The 19,474-nt window shown below is 46.2% G+C and overlaps 1 protein-coding gene across 1 annotated transcript in view; it reads left to right on the top strand.

Annotated features, from left to right (window-relative positions):
• susd2 (sushi domain containing 2) overlaps positions 1-19,474 on the top strand; it is a 140,843-nt gene that overhangs the window by 99,274 nt on the left and 22,095 nt on the right. The window contains exons 12-14 of the mRNA XM_068055197.1: positions 2,203-2,475; positions 6,753-6,929; positions 19,150-19,246. Coding sequence (XP_067911298.1) covers positions 2,203-2,475; positions 6,753-6,929; positions 19,150-19,246 — 547 coding nt within the window. The remainder of the gene's footprint in view (positions 1-2,202; positions 2,476-6,752; positions 6,930-19,149; positions 19,247-19,474) is intronic.

Raw genomic sequence — 19,474 nt, 5'->3', positions numbered from 1 at the left:
TGCTGCCCGTGCCTCAACTCATTTGCCTCATCCATGCTTTTGTTACCTCAGACTCAACTATTCCAGTGCTCTTCTGGCCGGCCACCCATCTTCCAACTTTTGTAAATTGAGCTCATCCAAAACTCTGCTGGCCGTATCCTGACTCACACCAAGTCATGTTCAGTCATCGCCCCTGTGCTCACTTATCTACATTGGCTCTTGGTCCAGCAACACCTTAAAATTCTCGTCCTTGTGTTCAAATTCCTCCATGGTCTCATTTCTCTCTGTCTCTCTAGCCTCATACAACTGTCTGACATCTCTGCAAAAATTGGATTGGGCCATTTAATGTTGGGCATTAGCCAGCTGCATTAGACCTTCTTTCATGTATTGGATATCGCAGAGTGGAGCAAGTATCAGTCCTACTCTGCTTCGGATTCTTCAGTAGCCGCTGACAGAGGAGTGCTCCCTGACTCCACAATATCCTGATTGCCTACCACACCCCCACTGCTGTTCCACCCATTTCCCCCACCCCACCATCTTCCAGAAGTTACTTTTGGGCCACTCCCGATGAGGCAGGTGACCTAATATTCCTGTCTTCAAATGGATGAGCTGCCTGTGGGGACACAACAGGTGCTGACAGGTTGCCTAAATTACTGAAATGAGGCACATATTTAGGCCAGCCTCTGGCCTCCCTGTGGAGAGTGTGCTGCCTGCGCAGTGTCAGAAATTCTTCCCCAATTTCTCTGCAATGCCCTCCTCTCTTAATTTAATACTCAATGCAATATCTCCTATATAAGTTTCAATTGGAATCTGAAATGACCTCAGAATTCCTTGATTGAATCTTATGGAAAGCCACTGGCCTTTGCAGTGATAGTGCTCAGTGTTCCAGAGTTTCAATGTACGGTCACTATTACTGGCCTTACAAGAACTGCTTGCGGGCAGCCATAAAGACAGGGCTAAATTGTGGCGAGTCGAAGAGACTTAGTAGTTGGCAGGAAAAAAGACAGAGGCGCAAGGGGAGAGCCAACTGTGCAACAGCCCCAACAAACAAATTTCTCTGCAGCACCTGTGGAAGAGCCTGTTACTCCAGAATTGGCCTTTATAGCCACTCCAGGCGCTGCTTCACAAACCACTGACCACCTCCAGGCGCGTATCCATTGTCTCTCGAGATAAGGAGGCCCAAAAGAAGAACAAGAACTGCTATTGAAAATACTGATTGCTCTAATCTTGGCTCAGACTTTCCCACAAATATGGAACCCCTCCCCTCCCATCAATTTTGTAATGCACAGGCTTTTCAGATCCAATCTTAGCTTTGCCTAGTCACTGCCTTGTGATTTACCTCATCTACATCTTTCAATCTCTGTGATCTTCTCAGCAACCAGTCCAGATCCTTCACTAGGGTTCTCAGATAGAAACAGCAATTTTGTTTTGTCCTGGGCCATTTGTAATAAGCAACTTTTGATTTTGTAAATCTGTCACCACACACTGTTTGGAGGCCCCGCCCACCAGCCAAAATGTCGGGGGTGAGCCTGCCTCCGCCGAGCCTGGAAACCACACGATGATTTTACGTGGCCCAGGCCCTTAATTGGCCTTGGGCGGTACTTCCGCCTCTCTGAGGCAGGAACTTCCGCCTCCAAGAGCTGCTAGCCAATCAGTGGGCCGGCAGCTCAGTCTCAACAGCGCCACTGGGAGAGGTGGTCACTGCTGGGGCTGCACCCAACCAGAAGAGCAAGAGGGACGCTGGCCCTGGAATGAAGGTAAGTGTGTGGGGTCTCGCCTGGGACAATCGGCCGGGTCCCAGCGAGGCAAGAGGGTTTTTTTTTGGGGGTGGTGGAGGGTGAGGGAATGGAGTGCAGTGAGGGCATTGGTGCTGTGGAGGAGCCATCCTTGGGGCACAGAGAGCCTGATCAGGAGGGCCCCCTAAGTCCACAAGGAGGCTTCTGGGGGCTTGAGCCGTACGCCCACTGCTGGTAATATACCAACGGCAGCAGGAGGAGGCCCTTAATTGGCCACTTAAGGGCCTTAATTGGCCTGGGGTGGGTGGGCCGTTTCTTGCTGCCACCATTTGTAAAATTGCAGCGGGGTGGGAAGGCAACGGGAATGGCACCGCCTGCGTCCCACTCAATTTTACGCCTCAGCCGGCTCCTGCAAGGGTCGTAAAACTCCAGCCATTGTTTCTGATGCATATGCAGACTTCAACTATTTTTTACGTTTCCTTTTTAGGGGCGATTGAAAATAAAAGCTCTCTCTTCACTTACGACAGCCAATTCTTGCTGGACAATTACTTACACGCTCCTAAGCATGACCCAGACTTCACTCCCATCTTCTCTGTGACGGATGACCCAGGAGATCCATTATATGCTAACATGTCAGCCCTGTGTCAAAAAAATAGGTTTTGCCGATTTGATACACTTGTAACCAAACGCCTCCAGGTGGGAAATGCAACAAAGGTCTCCTATGAGAGCTACGTTATGTTGATGGAAAGTCTTGAGCCAGGTGAGTTCTGTAACTGCTGTTCCACCTGAAACATTAAACTGTCAATATAAAATTGCATAGAAATTACAGCACAGAAACTGACCATTTGGCCTATTTTAATGTTTATGCTCCACAGAAACCTCCTCCCATCCTACTTTAACCCTATTTGCATATCTTTCTTTTCCTTTCCCCTTCATGTACTTTTCAAGTTTCCTCTTAAATGCTTCTATGATATTTGCCTCAACTACTCCATGTTGTAGCAAGGTCCACATTCTCACCAGTTTCTGGATAAAGGCCTTTCTGCTGAATTCCTTATTGGATTTATTAGTGGCTATCTTATATTTATGACCTCTAATTTTGGATCCTTCCACATGTGGAACCATCTTCTCTATGGCTACTCTGCCAAACCCTTTCATAACTTTATATCCTTTTCAACTTTCATACTCGTATTCCTAATGCATTGGGATCTTCAACCTGAGATCTTGGAAGTGGGAGTTGTGCATTCAACGCAGTGCACTAGGCTATTAATCACAACGACCACACGACCTTCTACCATAGGATCATCCATTCTTTTGGCCTTTTGTGGACTGTGTGGCCGTGTACCATTGGGTCTCGGGTGGAGTGAAGGTTGAATCTTTATGTCCATTAATTTACCTTTATCTCAAATGCTGAGGCTAATTGATCTCAGTTGTATTGATTTAGGATTTAGCAGCCAAGGCGGCAACAGTGCTAAAAGCAGGTGTTCCCTGAACTCTCAGGATAAAACTCAAACAGGACAATGCAGCAAATAAAAAGTGTAAATGCAAATAGACTGAGTTGCTTGGGCGTTGTGTCAGGACTGACTGGATTTTGGGCTGAAGGTGGCCCCATTCTAAACAATCTGATACTTCAGCATGTTTGTTAATAAAGAGCACAGAGTAAAACCTAAAATCCAACTATACAGAAACAAATCGAAAACAGAAGATACATTGCATATATCCAGGCTGGGGCTGATAAGTGGCAAGTAACATTTGCACCACACAAGTGCCAGACAATTAATATCTCAAACAAGAGAGAATCTAACAATCTGCCCTTGACATTCAATGGCATTACGATCACTGAATCCCCCACTATCAACAACCCGGGGGTTACTATTGACCAGAAACTGAACTGGCGTAGCCGTATAAATACCGTGGCTTCAAGAGCAGGTCAGAGGCTAGGAATCCTGCAGTGAGTAACTCACCTGCTGACTCCCCAAAGCCTGTCCGCCATCTACAAGGCACAAGTCAGGAGTGTGATGGAATACTCTCCACTTGCCTGGATGGGTGCAGCTCCAACAACACTCAAGAAGCTTGACACCATTCAGGACAAAGCAGCCTGCTTGATTGGCACCCCATCCACCACCTTCAACATTCACTCCCTCCACCACCAACGCACAGTGGCAGCAGTGTGCACCATCTACAGAATGCACTGCAGCAACGCACGAAGGCTTCTTAGACAACACTTTCCAAACCAATGACCTCTACCACCTAGAAGGACAAGGGCAACAGATGCATGGGAACACCCACCATCTGCAAGTTCCCCTCCAAGCCACACATCATCCTGACTTGGAACTATTTCGCCGTTCCTTCACTGTCACTGGGTCAAAATCCTGGAACTCCCTTCCTAACAGCACTGGGGGTGTACTTGCCTCACATGGGCTGCAGCGGTTCAAGAAGGCTTCTAAAGGGCAATTAGAGATGGGCAATAAATGAAGCCAGCAACGCCACATCCCGTGAATGAATAAATAAAAGTGTAACCCTTCATCAGAACTGGCAAACAGTCAAGACAGAGAAACAAAATAAAACTAGAAAGTATTGGAAATAATCAGCAGATCAGGCAGCATCTGTGGAGAAGGAAGCAGAGTTAACGTTTCAGGTCTGTGACCTTTCATCAGAATTGCTGAGTCTTTCCAGCACTTTCTGTTTTTATTTCAGATTTCCAGCATCTGCAGTATTTTGCTTTTATTCAAGACAGAGAAACCCCTTAGGAATAACCAGGCCAAGACAACTTGTTGAGGTCAAGAGTTTAAAGGTTTCTAATTACTTTCACAAGGAGGCTTTAATGTCAGATTTTAAACAACTGGAAAGAAGGGCAAAACAAATGTTTTCCAAAGAATAGGTAGATACTCAGGTATTTGAAAGATAAAAGGTGACAATTACAAGATGTTGTTGATCAAGGTTCTAAAATGGAAGGCAATACTGGGAATATGAGTAACCATGGAATAGAACAATGATGCCAACAACTATTTATATAGCAAAATACTGCAGATGCTGGAAATCTGAAATAAAAACAAGAAATGCTGGAAATACTCAGCAGGTCTGGCAGCATCTGTGCAGAGAGAAGCAGAGTTAACATTTCAGGTTAGTGACCCTTCTTCAGAACCAGTTCCGATGAAGGGTCACTGACCCGAAACGTTACCTCTGCTTCTCTCTCCACAGATGCTGCCAGACCTGCTGAGTATTTCCAGCATTTCTTGTTTTTATAACTATTTAGATAGAGTTTTTAAAAGATATTTCACAGAAGAGAAACAGACTAGGAGTGTATTTAGATAGTCCCTTATCACATTGTCAGGTCATCCCTGAAATGCTTTAGAGCCAGTGAATTACTGTTGAAGTGAAGTTGTTATTGTTATGTAGCCAAATGCTGCATGGAATTTGGGTACTGCAAAGGTCTACAAACAGCAAATGAATCAATGACCATGTAATCTGCTTTTGGCTATGTTGGTTACGGGTACAGTGTTGCTCAGGATACCTGGGAGAACTCCCTAATCATCATCACATAACACTATGATGTTGCTTTACATTTAGCTGAGCAGGCAGACGTGACCACATTTAAAGATCTCATCTGAAAGACGGTATCTCCAACAATGCAGTACTGCATCTGTACTACATTGAAGTATCAGCTTGGATTATGTGTTCTCGTCCTACAGTGGGGCCTGAACCATAACCTAGTTGGAGAGAAGATTGGAGAGATGGTTGAAGATATTGAGTTTGAGGGGGCTTCTGTACATGAGGAAAAGGGGTAGAAATATGGAGGAGACAATCCTAAAGTGTAGGGCAGAGGCACCTGAAGGCTGTGACACTAATAGTTGAAGAGATGGATAGGGCAATAGACAGAAAACCTGAGAAACGTTAGGGTAGGAGTTGGGATATGGGCTCATAAGCGGGTTGCAAAGGGTTAGGTGGAGCAAGAATGTGGAGGGTGTCCTAAATTAAAACAAGGATGAAGAGTCAGTGGAGAATGTTCAGGATGGAGATAATGGACTTACAGGGCAAGGTGTGAGCAGTGGTTGGAGTTTATGTAGGGTGGAGCTTGGCAGGCCATTAAGAGAGCTTGGGAGTAGTCGGACTTGGAGGTAACAAAAGCTTAGAATCTTATAGTACAGCGACAGGTCATTTATCCGTCATGGCTGTGCCAGCTCTTTGAAAGAGCAATACAAACAGTCCCATTTGTCTGCCCTTTCCCCACAGCCCTGCCACTTCTTCCTCTTCAAGTACTTATCCAGTTCCCCTTGGAAAGTTATTCATTTTGAAAGTATGAGTTTTGGGTGGTGGGGATAAGGGAATGACTTTGCTGAGATCTAAATGAGCAGTCTTGGTTTTGGATAGGATGTGGGTTCAAAGCTCAGCTTGGGGTTAAGTGGGACATTGAAGTTGCACTGTAATGGGATCAGCCTGGGAGAGTGGTTGGGGAGCGGGCTGGGTGCAGAGTTTTTAGTAGGGGCTGAATAGAAGACTGTTGTTCAGTTGAAGATGGTTCTGGCTCATCCACGGCTTGATGGGCGATGGGAGGAGAGATGGTGGAGGAGGGTGCAGTGGTTGAATGTAACAGGAAGGTCAAGGAGGACAAAAAAAAGTTAACGTGGATAATTGACTAAGCTGATTTTAGTGAAAAATGGGCTGCCCATCAGAATCACTGATACGCTAATCCTCACTGAGCTGGTAGTAGTCAATATGAGATCCCATGGGAATTTGTGAATTTTGTTTGTCTTGAATCAGTGATCTAAAGGATCAAATTTTTAAACACAGCTTCTGTTGATTTCAGATGCATTTTCAGATCAATGCTTAGGAGGAAGGACTCATAAATCTTGCTTTCCTAAAGCTGTCAGTGTTAGATTAAATGTTTGCTGCAGAGAGTACTGTCACACAAAGATTTTCCCAACAAATAAAGGGCACTTTGCAACAGACAGAATCTTATAATCTGAAGGTTCTTTGTGTTTTGCAATATTGGATTTCACATCATTGACTCACCCTTTTGATTTTCTTTTTATTCTTCAGTGACCTCCTGTGGATTTCTGGAAGAGCCAAAGAATGGAAAAAGGAAAGGGAACCTGTACTTGGTTGGAGCATCCGTAAATTTTACTTGTAATCAGGGCTACATTCTTTCAGGGTCTCCCATGCGTACGTGTCTGCCAACTGGCCAGTGGTCTGGGGAGCCGACTTTCTGTGTATCTGGTAAGACAGTTCCCTCATAAACAAGGCTATACATACACCTACGCTCCTACTTCCTTCCCTGCTCTCCTGAAGATGCTAACTCATGCTCTGGTGCACTTACATGGCTGTCAGCTGTACTTTCAGTATGTTGTCCAAGTTACCAGTTTTCGTGTGTGAGCCTGGGTGAGTGTCTACATGCTCAGATCTGTCCTCAGCTGACATCCAACAGTGAGGATCTTTGAGTGTGCTGACTGGACATCAGGAAACCAAGCTTTTATTGCCCCCCTGAGATACTGTGTCTAATCAAAATGTACCAACTATTCCCCTGGCTGGCATTGGCTAACTCTGCATAGACCAGAGATTGAACCTGTGGAACTATACAATTGTTATTATGCAGTACTTCCATCAGGGACTTATAGGACCCTCCTGTTTATAAAACGCACCTGATTTGCCTATTGAAAGACAGAAACATGAGCAGCATGCAGAGCTATTAGAAGTGCTGTCTGCCAGCTAGAAAACTGGGACATGGGATCGGGCAAAGTTCCAAGACTGCAACTTTCAAGTTGATCTCTACATCAGTCAATTCCATACTTTATGTGGCACTGCATGAAAGAGAGCACGCAGAGCCTGATTGGCTATACCCACCATGCCATGGTGATCAACAGAGCCTGATTGGCTATACCCACCATGGTACCAGCAACCATATATGCAGTTCTTGGCACACCTACCAGGAAACAACCATGGAGAACTGGCTTCATATGCTTTTGGTAAGCAGAGAGGCAGATACAGAGCTTTGCCATCTGCTCTAAGTGTATCTTCAGCTAACACATTACCAGTGACTGTAACAGCCAGCTTTAGCCTCAACTCTGCCTCCATCTCCTTCCAGAAATGCTACATTGCTGATCTATAAGGTTTCTGCCCTCGAATAGAGCATGGGGCACCGACATCTCATACTGTATTACTGGGAGAGGGATGCATTGTTGATAGTGTTGTCTTTCAGATGAGATGTTAAGTTGAGGCCCTGTCTGTCAGATCAGGTAGATGCAAAAGATCCTGTTGTATCATTTGAAGAAAATCAGTCGGTCCTCCAAGCGCCCCAGCCAACATTCCTTTCCTTACCAAAGCAACCAAAAAACAGATTATCTGGTAATTCATTCCTTTGCTGTTTGTGTGATATTACTGTGCACAAATTGGCTGCCTATCTGTATGGAGTTACCTCATCTCAATGGGACAGTAGCAGTGCCACAATTGGAGTCAGAGTACTCGCTCGTCTAGGGAGAGTCAAATCAAAGTGACGGCTCTTAAAATGGATGCACTTTAGGCTGTCCTGATGATGAGATAATGTTATGTATATGCAAATTAGGGATACAAAAATTTGCCTTCTGTATGTGAGATTGACATCAATTTTCTATCATTTTTACTTCTCCTTTCTTGTCAGCAGACACAAAACCTCCACCTAATGGACACATTTAGCAATTACATGGTATAGCTTCATTAAAGATTTTAAAACTATCTCGTGGAAACATGTTTATTTATTGGAGCATATGATTGTGCTTGTATTGACAAAACTCCAGAATGTTATTAGAGCATTTAAAAGGCCCACATCCCATCGTCAACCAGAATAAATTAGATTTCTTACCAGCATGAAGCGAGAGGGCCATCATGAAAACGGTGGTGTCCCTGTGTAGAGAGTGCGATAAAATCTCAAACACATTCAGCACATTGGCACCGAGACTGCAGACAGCTGCATGGAAATCTTAACCTGAATCTGTTTGCCTTGTCTTGGTGGAAAGCTGGAGGGCTGCTTGAGTAAATGTACCATATGGTACGGGACTGAGCTGTCAAAGCAACCAAGGACCTGGGGCTCATCAATGGTCTCTGCTGAACCAACAGATCTCTGCTGGGGTTGTGGGGGTGGGGGGGGGGGGGGGGGGAGGTTGGGGGGGGAGTGCGTGGGGGTCAGGGAGGAGAAAGCTTGCCCAGACTTCAAGTTCATGATCGCTGTCATGTACTGCTTGCTGGAAAGTATTACATGGTCCATGACAAATATACATTCCTCTAAGACATAAAAACCCAACAGGAAAGATGAATCAACTGGGGCTAACAAAAGAAGTTAAAGATTACATTAGATTAAAGGAAGTGATTTAAAAGGTTGCCAGAAAAAGTGGTCAGCCTGAGGATTGGGAGCAATCACGAATGCAGTAAAGGATGACCAAGAAACTGATAAAGAAAAGGAAAAGAGAATATGAATGCAAGATAGCGAGAAACACAAAGGTGGACTGTAAAGGTTTCTTTAGGTATGTGAAAAGGAAAAGATCAGCAAGGACAATTGTGGGTCCATCACAGGCGGAGACAGGGCAACTTATAATGGAGAATAGGAAGCTGACAGAGAAACGAAACAAATACTTTCTGTCTGTCTTCACAGAGGAAGATACAGAAAATCTCTCAGAAATACCAGGGAACCAAAATGAAAATGAGGAACTGAAAGAAATTAGTATTAATAAAGAGGTAGTACTCGAAAATTAATTGGATTGAAGGTTGATAAATCCTCTGTACCAGATGAGCTACATCCCAGAGTGTTGAAGGAGGTGTCTATAGAGATAGTGGATACATTGGTGGCTATCTTTCAAAATTCTATCGATTCTGGAAAAGTTCCTGTAGACTGGAAAGTAGCAAATGTAGCCCCACTATTTGAGAAAGGAGGGAAAGAGAAAACAGGGATCTACAGACCTGTTTGATGTCAATAGTGAGGAAAATATTAGAATCTATTATTAAGGATAACTAGACACTTAGAAAATAATGATATGATTGAGCAGAGTCAATGTGAATTTATGAAAGGGACAAACCTGTTGGAGCTTTTTGAGAATGTTACTTGTAGCATAGATAAAGGAGAACCAATGGATGTGTATTTGGATTTTCAGAAGGAGGTTAGTAAACATATTTATAGTGCATGGGATTGGGGGTAATGTACTGGTATGGATTGAGAATTGGTTAACAGACAGAAAGCAGAGAGTAGGAATAAACGGGTCATTCTCACATTGGCAGGCTGTGACTAGTGGGGTACCGCAAGGATCAGTGCTGGGACCACAGCTGTTCACAATCTTTATAAATGATTCGGATGGAGGGACCATATGTAATATTTCCAAATTTGCTGATGACACAAAACTAGGTGGGAATGTAAGTTGTGAGGAGGGTGCAAGGAGGCTTCAAAGGGACTTGGACAGGCTAAGTGAATGGGCAAGAACATGGCAGATGGAATATAATATGAATAAGTGTGAAGTTATCCACTTCAGTAGAAAAAAACAGAAAGGCAGAGTATATCTTAAATGGAGAGAGGTTGGGAAGTGTTGATGTCCAAAGGGACCTGAAAGCTAGTATATGGGTGCAGCAAGCAATTAGGAAGGCAAATGGTATGTTGGCCTTCATTGCAAGGGGATTTGAGTACAGGAGTAAAAAAGTCTTGCTGCAATTGTATAGAGCCTTGGTGGGACCACACCTGGAGTGTTGTGTACAGTTTTGATCTCCTTACCTAAGGAAGGAGATACTTGCCATAGAGAGAGTGCAACAAAGGTTCATCAGACTAATCCCTGGGATGTTGGGAATGTCTTATGAGGAGAGATTGAGGAAACCAGGCCTGTATTCTCAGGAGTTTTGAATAATGAGAGGTGATCTCATTGAAGCTTACAAAATTCTTACAGGGCATGACAGGATGGATGGAAATAGGATGTTTTCTCTGGCTGGTGAGTCTAGAATCAGGGGACATAGCCTTAGAATAAGGGGTAGGCCATTTAAGACTGAGATGAAGAGGAATTTCTTCACTCAGAGGGTGTTGAATCTTTGGAATTCTGCACTCTAGAGGGCTGTGGCAGCTTAATCACTGAGCATGTTCAAGACAGAAATTGATGGATATCTGGACTCCAATGACATCAACGGACATGGGGAAAGCGTGGGCAAGTGGCATTGAGGTAAATGATCAACCATGATCTAATTGAATGGTGGAGCAGGCTCAAGGGGACAATTGGCCTACTCCTGCTCCCATGTTCCTATCTGTGGTCTGGATTTTATGCTGGCAACGATGACTCGACGTGCAGAAAAGGTGACACCGAGAACCCCATGTCGTCTCTTCTCCGGAAGGTCCACCGAATCTAGTGCCAATCAAGTACTTAAGTGGACAATGGCAGGCCTTCCACAGGATCAAGGACCCTGTCACCAGAAGACCTGCCCTTGGTGCTGCTGGCCAATCAGAGGAAGTGGTGGCTGCTGCTGGAGGAGCACCTATTGGCGGCCAAGGAGCATTGCTGGACGCAGGCCACAGGTAGGTCAGAGTTGTGGGGCCTTGTGGGGTAGGGGTCATGGGGGAGGGGCATAGGGGGGTTGGTATCGCGGGCGCTCAGTGGACCCCCCCCTTCCCCATGCCGGGTCCCTTGTTCAGGCAATGAGAGCCTTTTAATGATGGACCCTTCCTCCCACCCCCCTGGAGCCTTGAAGCAACCCGCATGGTTTTTCATGCCGTGCTTCCCATGCGGCGACAGGGCTGCCCGCTGCACAGGTAGTTGCGGCTGAGGTGGGAAGAGGCGCTTAATTCGGAGTTAATTGCCCAGTTAAGGGTCTCAATTGGTGGTGGGGCGGGAAGGCTGTTCACAGGCCTTCACACCCCTGACTAAATTTTGGCAGAGACGGGATAGTGGTGGGATCCCCCTCCGCCACCCTCCTCTGTGACCATCCCACCATCCCACCTGATTGTTATGCTCTTCCCACCTCCAAAGCCGCCATAGGGGAGAGGAGGGATAAATATTAGGCAAGACACCGAGGACTCCCCCTGCTCCCATTCCAATAGTGGCCATGGGATCTTTTACATGCTCCTGAGAGCACAGAAGAAGCCTCAATTTAATGTCTCTTCCAAAAGACGGCACTTCAGACAGTGCAGCACTCCCTCACCACAATGAAGATTCAGATTGTGTTCAAGCCTTGAGAATTGGGCTTTGAAACACAGCCTTCTGGTTGAACGCCAAGTGTGCTGCTACTTGGCCAAGGCTAACACCTGGTAAATGCTTTTCAAACCTATCCATGCAGAGAAAATTGCTCAGACGGCCAGTTAAACCTGACCAGGTGACTTACTCATTCAGCCTTGCCTGCGATCATAACCTACAGGGTTCTGCGGGTGGTTCCGAAGCAGGCAAGGGCCTAATGAATTAAGGCCAATCACGTAATATTACGTGAATAGGACACTAATTATATTTTAACTTGGGAAACCACTCCGGTCAGGCTGAAAGCAGATTGGCAGCTCTCAAGAAGGGTGAAACGGCCCAAAGAGACGAGGCAGAAACTTAACTTTGCTGTTGTAGGTCCCAGAGGAGAAACACAGCCTCCCGCCACTCTCCTCTTCTTGAAAAGCACTCTCTGCCATTTAACTGCAAGCTGGTGTGAGGCCAGTGGGCCTCCCAATCTTCGGCAGCTGGCAGCCTCTAGGGCATTTAAATGAAGCATGACAGTTACGCTCTCTGAAGGCCACATGTTGCTGCTGCTGGTGGGAGTGAATTTGCTGGAGTAATTCCCAGCTGGAAACTCACCAGAGTTAAAATATGCCCCTGAGCTAATCTTCACCTTTATTGAAGTGTAAATGAACCACATACAGCAACAGTTCACACAGTAAAGGCAGTCCTTTGGCTCTCTTGTGGTTGCCATGTTCAGACAACATGGCCACAGTGACAATAATATTGAGCTTGTATAAGATATTGCTGGCTGCATTACCACCTTTGCATGCACGACATGTATTTGTAATTTAGCATTGAGTTAATTTAGTTAACATAAATGGTTTATTTTATTTAGAGATACAACACTGAAAAAGGCCCTTCGGCCCACCGAGTTTGTGCTGATCAACAACCACCCATTTATACTTAACCCTACAGTAATCCCATATTCCCTACCACCTACCTACACTAGGGGCAATTTACAATGGCCAATTTACCTATCACCTGCAAGTCTCCGGCGAAAACCCATGCGGTTCTCCCACAGGGAGAACTTGCAAACTCCGCACAGGCAGTACCCAGAATTGAATCAGGGTCCCTGCAGCTGTGAGGCTGCAGTGCTAACCACTGCACCACTGTGCCGCCCTTTTAGAAAGGAGTCGTTTGATGCTTGAGTTAAAATAGCAGATAGAGAAAGGTCACAAGATTGTGTTAATTGACCATCTACCAAATCATCATCAACAACGATTTCCATTGCCACTTTCCTGTGGATTCCAACTGCAGCCTGCGCCACTGAAGCTGAAAATGGCAGATACACCACTTCCAGTGCGGCCTGTGCAGTGAGCCATGCTTGTGAGGGCGCTCGCGCAAGTGTATCAAGACAGGAACATGCAAAGTGGGCAGATCATGACGTCAAATAACCTCTAAGGATGACTTGACACACATTCTGCAAATTTAGACTGCACAGGTACAGCTAACATCGTTTCATAGTCAATCATCGAGACCTGGCCCTAGCTTTATTTAAAGGGCCCTGCATCCGACTTGCAGTTGAGGTGCTTTTGACTTACTCTCGCTCTTGCAAATTTTCTGGCAGCTCCTTCAACTGGACCTGCAGCCGCACAGCACTGCAAGAATGGCCAGTGGCCATTAAGTTTATCGTCGCCTGCAACATCTATGCAAGCAGATCCTTCCAGGCTGGAACGGCTGAGATAGCCAACATTTCCCAGTTCGCCATCCATCACTTCTTTTTTTGGACTTGGAAGTGGACTTTTTTTTGAATTAATTTCTGGGATGTGGGCACCGCTGGCTAGGCCAGAATTTATTGATCATCCCATGTCGCTTGCTAGGCTATTTCAGTTGGCATTTAAGAGTCAACCCCATTGCTGTGGATCTGGAGTCAGATGTAGGCCAGACCAGGTAAGAATGGCAGATTTCCTTCCCTAAAGGACATAGAAACATAGAAAATAGGTGCAGGAGTAGGCCATTCAGCCCTTCAAGCCTGCACCGCCATTCAATACTATCATGGCTGATTGTCCAAACTCAGTACCCTGTACCCGTTTTCTCTCTGTATCCCTTGATTCCTTAAGCCCTAAGAACTATATTTAACTCTTTCTTGAATATATTTAATGATTTGGCCTTAACTGCTTTCTGTGGTAGAGAATTCCACAGGTTCATCATTCTCTGGGTGAAGCAATCCCTCCTCATCTCAGTCCTAAATGGCTTACCCCTTATCCTTAGACTGTGACCCCTCGTCCTGGACTCCCCCGCCATCGGGAACGTCCTACCTGCATCTAGTCTGTCCAGTCCTGTTAGAATTTTGTAGGTTTCTATGAGATCCCCTCTCATTCTTCTAAACTCTAGCGAATACAAGCCTAATCGACCCAATCTCTCTTCATACGTCAGTCCTGCCATCCCAGGAATCAGTCATTCGTTAATAGAATAGAATCAGGACATTAGTGAACCAGATGGGTTTTTACAACAATCGAAAATGGTTTCATGGTCACCATTAGACTAGCTTTTTAATTCCAGATTTATTAATTGGATTCATATTTCACCATCTGCCTTGGTGGGATTCAAACCCATGGCCCCAGAGCATTAGCCTGGGTTTCTGGATTACTAGTTCAGTGACATTACCACTACACCACTGCCTCCCCTTCATCGTCTTCTCTCTTAACAGAGGGAAGCAGGAGTAATGAGCACATGGTTTTGCTGAGTAGTGGGCTTCCCAATGGTGCAGGGAGCCATTGACTGCACGCATTTGGCTCTGCGGGTAGCAGATATTAAAGGGAGAGGTGCAGGAACTGCAAGGACTACCACTCCATCAACGTGCAATCGCTGTGCAAGCATGCACAGAACATCATGTCAGTGAATGTCTGCTAATCTTGGCAGCAGCCACAATGCCTTCATTCTGAGGCCTTCTGCCATTCCCGACATCTTTGGGTTACCACATTGAACCAGAGGCTGACTGCCTGAAAAAGACAAGGGATAACCACCCCCCCAACCCCCATGACTCCCCTCTGTTACCTGACCACATGAAGACAATGCTCCTACATGAGAACCATGTAAACACAGAAAGGAAAAGGGTTTGCATTTATATAGTGCCTTTCATGACCACCAGATGTCCCAAAGCGCATTACAGTCAATGAAGTACTTTTGAAGTGCAATGGCAGCCAATTTGTACACAGCAATCTCCCACAAACAGCAATGTGATAATGAGCAGATAATCTATTTTAATGATGTTGATTGAGGGCTAGATATTGGCCAGGACAATGGGGATAACTCCCCTACTCTTCTTTGAAATAGTGTTATGGGATCTTATATGTCCACCTGCCGTCTCATTTGAAAGATGGGAACGACCTATCGTCATCCTAAAGCAATTTTTCTGCTGCCTAGGCCATGTGGAGGGAGCCTTCTGGCACTCACCAGAGTGGGTGTCCAAGGTTGTGGTGGTCTGCTGCGTCCTCCACAACCATGCTATCATGTTGACACAGTCATTGCCAACAAGCCAAATAGGGAGAAAGAGGAGGAGGAGGTGGAGGAGGAGGCATCCAAAACCCTTTCGCTCCAGATTGTCTGTCCATGAGTGCCTACTGAGACTCCAGTTCCCCTAAGACCTCATCCCATCAACCACCATTGCTCCACTGTTCCCCATCTTTCAATCCATCCGCTATATACCATCACAGTGCCTTCTTGGCCAACAAAAAAACCTTTCCATAACAACTTTATCCAACAATACATCCAATAATTATACAAATATGAACTATTCATCCTTGTGTATCCCCTGAGTGCTTGTTTTGAGGGTGCCTTTGCCAGGCCTAGCGCTCCAACACAATGCTATTCTAGTGGCTGCAGCATGGCTGGTGGAAGGCTGCTGATGGCCTTTACAGGATGACCTTGCACAGCTCCTGAGGGCCTGGCTTTGGACTGCACCACCTCAGCAAGGGCAGCAGCAGTCTGGGCTGGCTGGCTGAGAGGCAACAGCAGGGGAACTGGTTTAGGGGCAGCTGTGGGAGTACAAATGCTTTCAGCCCGAGAGAGGGCAGCAGGTTCATAGTCCATGGTGTCACTGCCACTCACCCAGGGTGGCACCTCAGCAATTCTACTAATTCTGTTAGGGGACAGACTACTGTGCGAGCCTGCAAGCCCCTTTGACTGAGATCCGCAGCCATATTGGTGGCAGTCTGAGCTTGTATGGCAGCAAGCATGGAACTCAGTCTTAGCTTCCAATGCAGTACTGAGACTTCAGGGAGCTTTCGCCTGTGCTGCAATGGAAGCTGAGACATCACCACCTGCATCACAGGCAAGTCCAAAGTGTTCTCAGGGAGTTGGCCACCACTTCTACACTGGAAAGGATGGGCTCTAAACTCTGCGCGAAGCCACGTGCCAAGTTGGAGCCAGACTCCTCCATGCTTGTTGACAGTGAAAACAGGCTGTCTGGCAGGCCTGCCAATGCATCAAGCATCTCTGTGTACATGCTCATTAGCGTTCACCTGTACGCTGCCCCATCAGAAACGCCACCTGAGACCTCTAGAGCCGAACTGGTCTGTAACCTCATGGGTGCTGGTACATGATCCATCCTTTCCCCTGCCCTGGCTGCAGCCCACTCATGCTGAGGACTCACTACATGCAGATCCCAGTTCTTGCTGTTGTCTAAGGTACACGCGATGCCATTATCTGAGCTTATAATGCAATTATCAGCTCAAGTGATGGGGCTTCTTCATCAGAGATCTGTAGCAGCTCTCATTCTTTCTCATGAGGCTTCTGTTTCTGGCCAGGTGGCAGTTCTTGAGTATCTGAAAGAATAAGTGCAGAAGAGAGGGGAAGGGAGGTTGGGTTGGATGTTAGATAGCAGCATGAGGGTGAGGTGGGTTTTGAGAAGGGACAAAAGGTGGAACATATTGTCATCCTGAATGTTTTTGGCGACGCTGGGTTCAATGCGTTCTGTCACAGCTACCCTCATAATGTGGAGCACCATCTCCTCTAGAAGGCTGAGGTGATGCAGGCCCCCTCTGATTCTGGTCTGCCCCTTCCTTTTATGGGTCACCTTTCCTGCTAGAGAGAGAAAAGAATGTCTGTGAGTGGGTTGCAATGTATTTGGGTGGTGGAAGGGGTTGTTGACAGTCCTATCAAGCGGTACTTGCTCAGCAATAAACCGCTCACTGATGCTCAGTTTGGGTTCTGCCCATTCACCTGTACGCTGCCCCATCAAAAACGCCACCTGAGACCTCTACAGCCGAACTGGTCTGTAACCTCATTACAGTCTTAGTCCAAACATGGACAAAGAGTTGAACTCCAGAGGTAAGGTGAGAGTGACTGCCCTTGACATCAAGGCAGCATTTGACCGAGTATGGCATCAAGGAGTCCTAGCAAACTGGAGTCAATGGAAATCAGGGAGAAAGCTGTCCACTGGTTGGAGTTATAACTAGCACAAAGGAAGATAGCTGTGGTTTTTTGAGGTTAATCATCTCAATCCCAGGACATCACTACAGGAGTTCCTCAGGGTAGTGTCCTAGGCCCAACCATTTTCAGCTGCTTCATCAATGACCTTCCCTCCATCATAAAGACCTGGATAATATCTAGGCTTGGGCTGATAAGTGGCAAGTAACATTTGCACCACACAATGACTATCTCAAATAAGAGATAACCATCTCCTTTTGATATTCAATAGCATTACCATCATTGAATCCCCCACTATCAACAACCTAGGGGTTACCATTGACCAGAAACTGAACTGGACCAGCCGCATAAATACCGTGGCTACAAGAGCAGGTCAGACGCTGAGAATTCTGCGGTGAGTAACTCACTTCCTGACTTCCCAATGCCTCTCCACCATACAAAGCTCAAGTCAGGAGTGTGATGGAATACTCTCCATTTGTAATGGATGGGTGCAGCTCCAACAACACTCAAGGACAAAGCAGCCCGCTTGACTAGCTCCCCATCCATCACCTTCAACATTCACTCCCTCCACCATCGACACATAGTGGCAGCAGTGTGTACCATCTACAAGATGCATTGCAGCAACTCACCAAAACTCCTTCGACAGCACCTTTCAAACCCGCAACCTCTACCACCTAGAAGGACAAGGCAGCAGATGCATGGGAACACTGCCACCTGCAAGTTCCCCTCCAAACCACACACCATCCTGACTTGGAACTATATCGCCGTTCCTTCACTGTTGCTGGGTCAAAGTCCTGGAGCTCCCTTCCTAACAGCACTGTTGGTGTAACTACATCCCAAGGACTGCAGCGGCTCAAGATGCCAGCTCACCACCGTCTTCTCAAAGGCAATTAGGGATGGGCAATAAGTGTTGGCCTATCCAGCGACAAAACATCCCATGAACAACTGGAAAAAAGTGTGTAAGCAGCAATAGGTGGGTTTGAGGCTGGCAGCATTGGAAGGTGTGTGAGGGTGAGGTGAGGCAGTGTAGCTGAATGTTAGGCTTGAGTCCTGATTGCTTGAAATTGCTGCTGGGTGAGTGATGGGGATGTGGTGCATTGAGCAGCATGATAGGTGTGATGGGTAGGAGATGTCATGTGAAGATGCATTTACTGACCTTGACCACCATTGTGAGGTCAATGAGCTTCTTACAGCAATATAGCGATGTCCTCGGGGCCAGATTCCAGCAATTGACCTTCCTGGCCAACTTCCCTTCCCTACTCAGGGCGTGCTTTGAGGGTCTCCTGTCCCTCTGCAGAAACATTGTGTCTCTCCTCCTTTCCAGTTTCATCAGTGATGCCTCCAGTGCTGCATCAGAAAACATGGGGAGCCCTCTCTCTTGCCTGTTGCTCCATTTTCTTTGCCTCTCCTCGCAGTCAAATCCTCCACAGTCAGCCGCAGCTTCTGTATAATGAGTGCAACTCCTCTTTAAGATGTGCAGGCTAATTGAAACATGTGCTAGCTACGCATAAAGCTGAATCCCTGTTTGAGCGAGCAGCCAGTCGGCAGTGCGTGCAGCACTGAGCTGCAGGCTGAAATCATTGAACTGAGAAAGCAGCATGAAGTTTGTGTGCAGCCTGCTTCAAAGGGACCAGGCATGGGTTAAATGTGAAGCGTGACCTCAAGGCCCAAAAACGAGAGCAATCCAATTTTTCCCACCCAAATGTTTTGATGCGAATGAGTCATATTGTCACCAGAACAAATCCGGGGAAAAAAAACCATTGGAGTTATTTAACTTCTGTTTGTTAATATTTTGAGTAGATGCATGAATTAAAATTACGGAAAGGAATCTTTGAAGCATATGACTGGAGTAATTTTTTAGTGCCTTTGTTTTGCAGAGAACGTTCTGGGCATCGTGCTGGGCACTCTACTTGCTGTGTTCACCCTGGTCGTAATTGGAATAATCTTATGCATGAATGAAAAGAGTTTGAAAAGGTGAGTTCTGGTTTTGTAAAACTCCTCATTGTTGGTGTTTTTCATCTCTTGTATTTTTTTCTCTTCCCTTCCCTCAATTCTCTCCCTGTTCTGCTGAAGGAGTGACTCATACTGGGATGCTGCCCTTTGGGCACTGGCCCCTCTCTGATTCCCCCATCACATGGCCTTTCTTTATGTGCCAACCCAAAATGTTTCAGTCGCCTAATCAACTGAGCCTAATTTTGCCCT

The sequence above is a fragment of the Heterodontus francisci genome, chromosome 23, assembly GCF_036365525.1.
Source record: "Heterodontus francisci isolate sHetFra1 chromosome 23, sHetFra1.hap1, whole genome shotgun sequence".
In the NCBI taxonomy this organism is placed as follows: domain Eukaryota; kingdom Metazoa; phylum Chordata; class Chondrichthyes; order Heterodontiformes; family Heterodontidae; genus Heterodontus; species Heterodontus francisci.
This window is presented reverse-complemented; position numbering and strand designations above follow the sequence as displayed.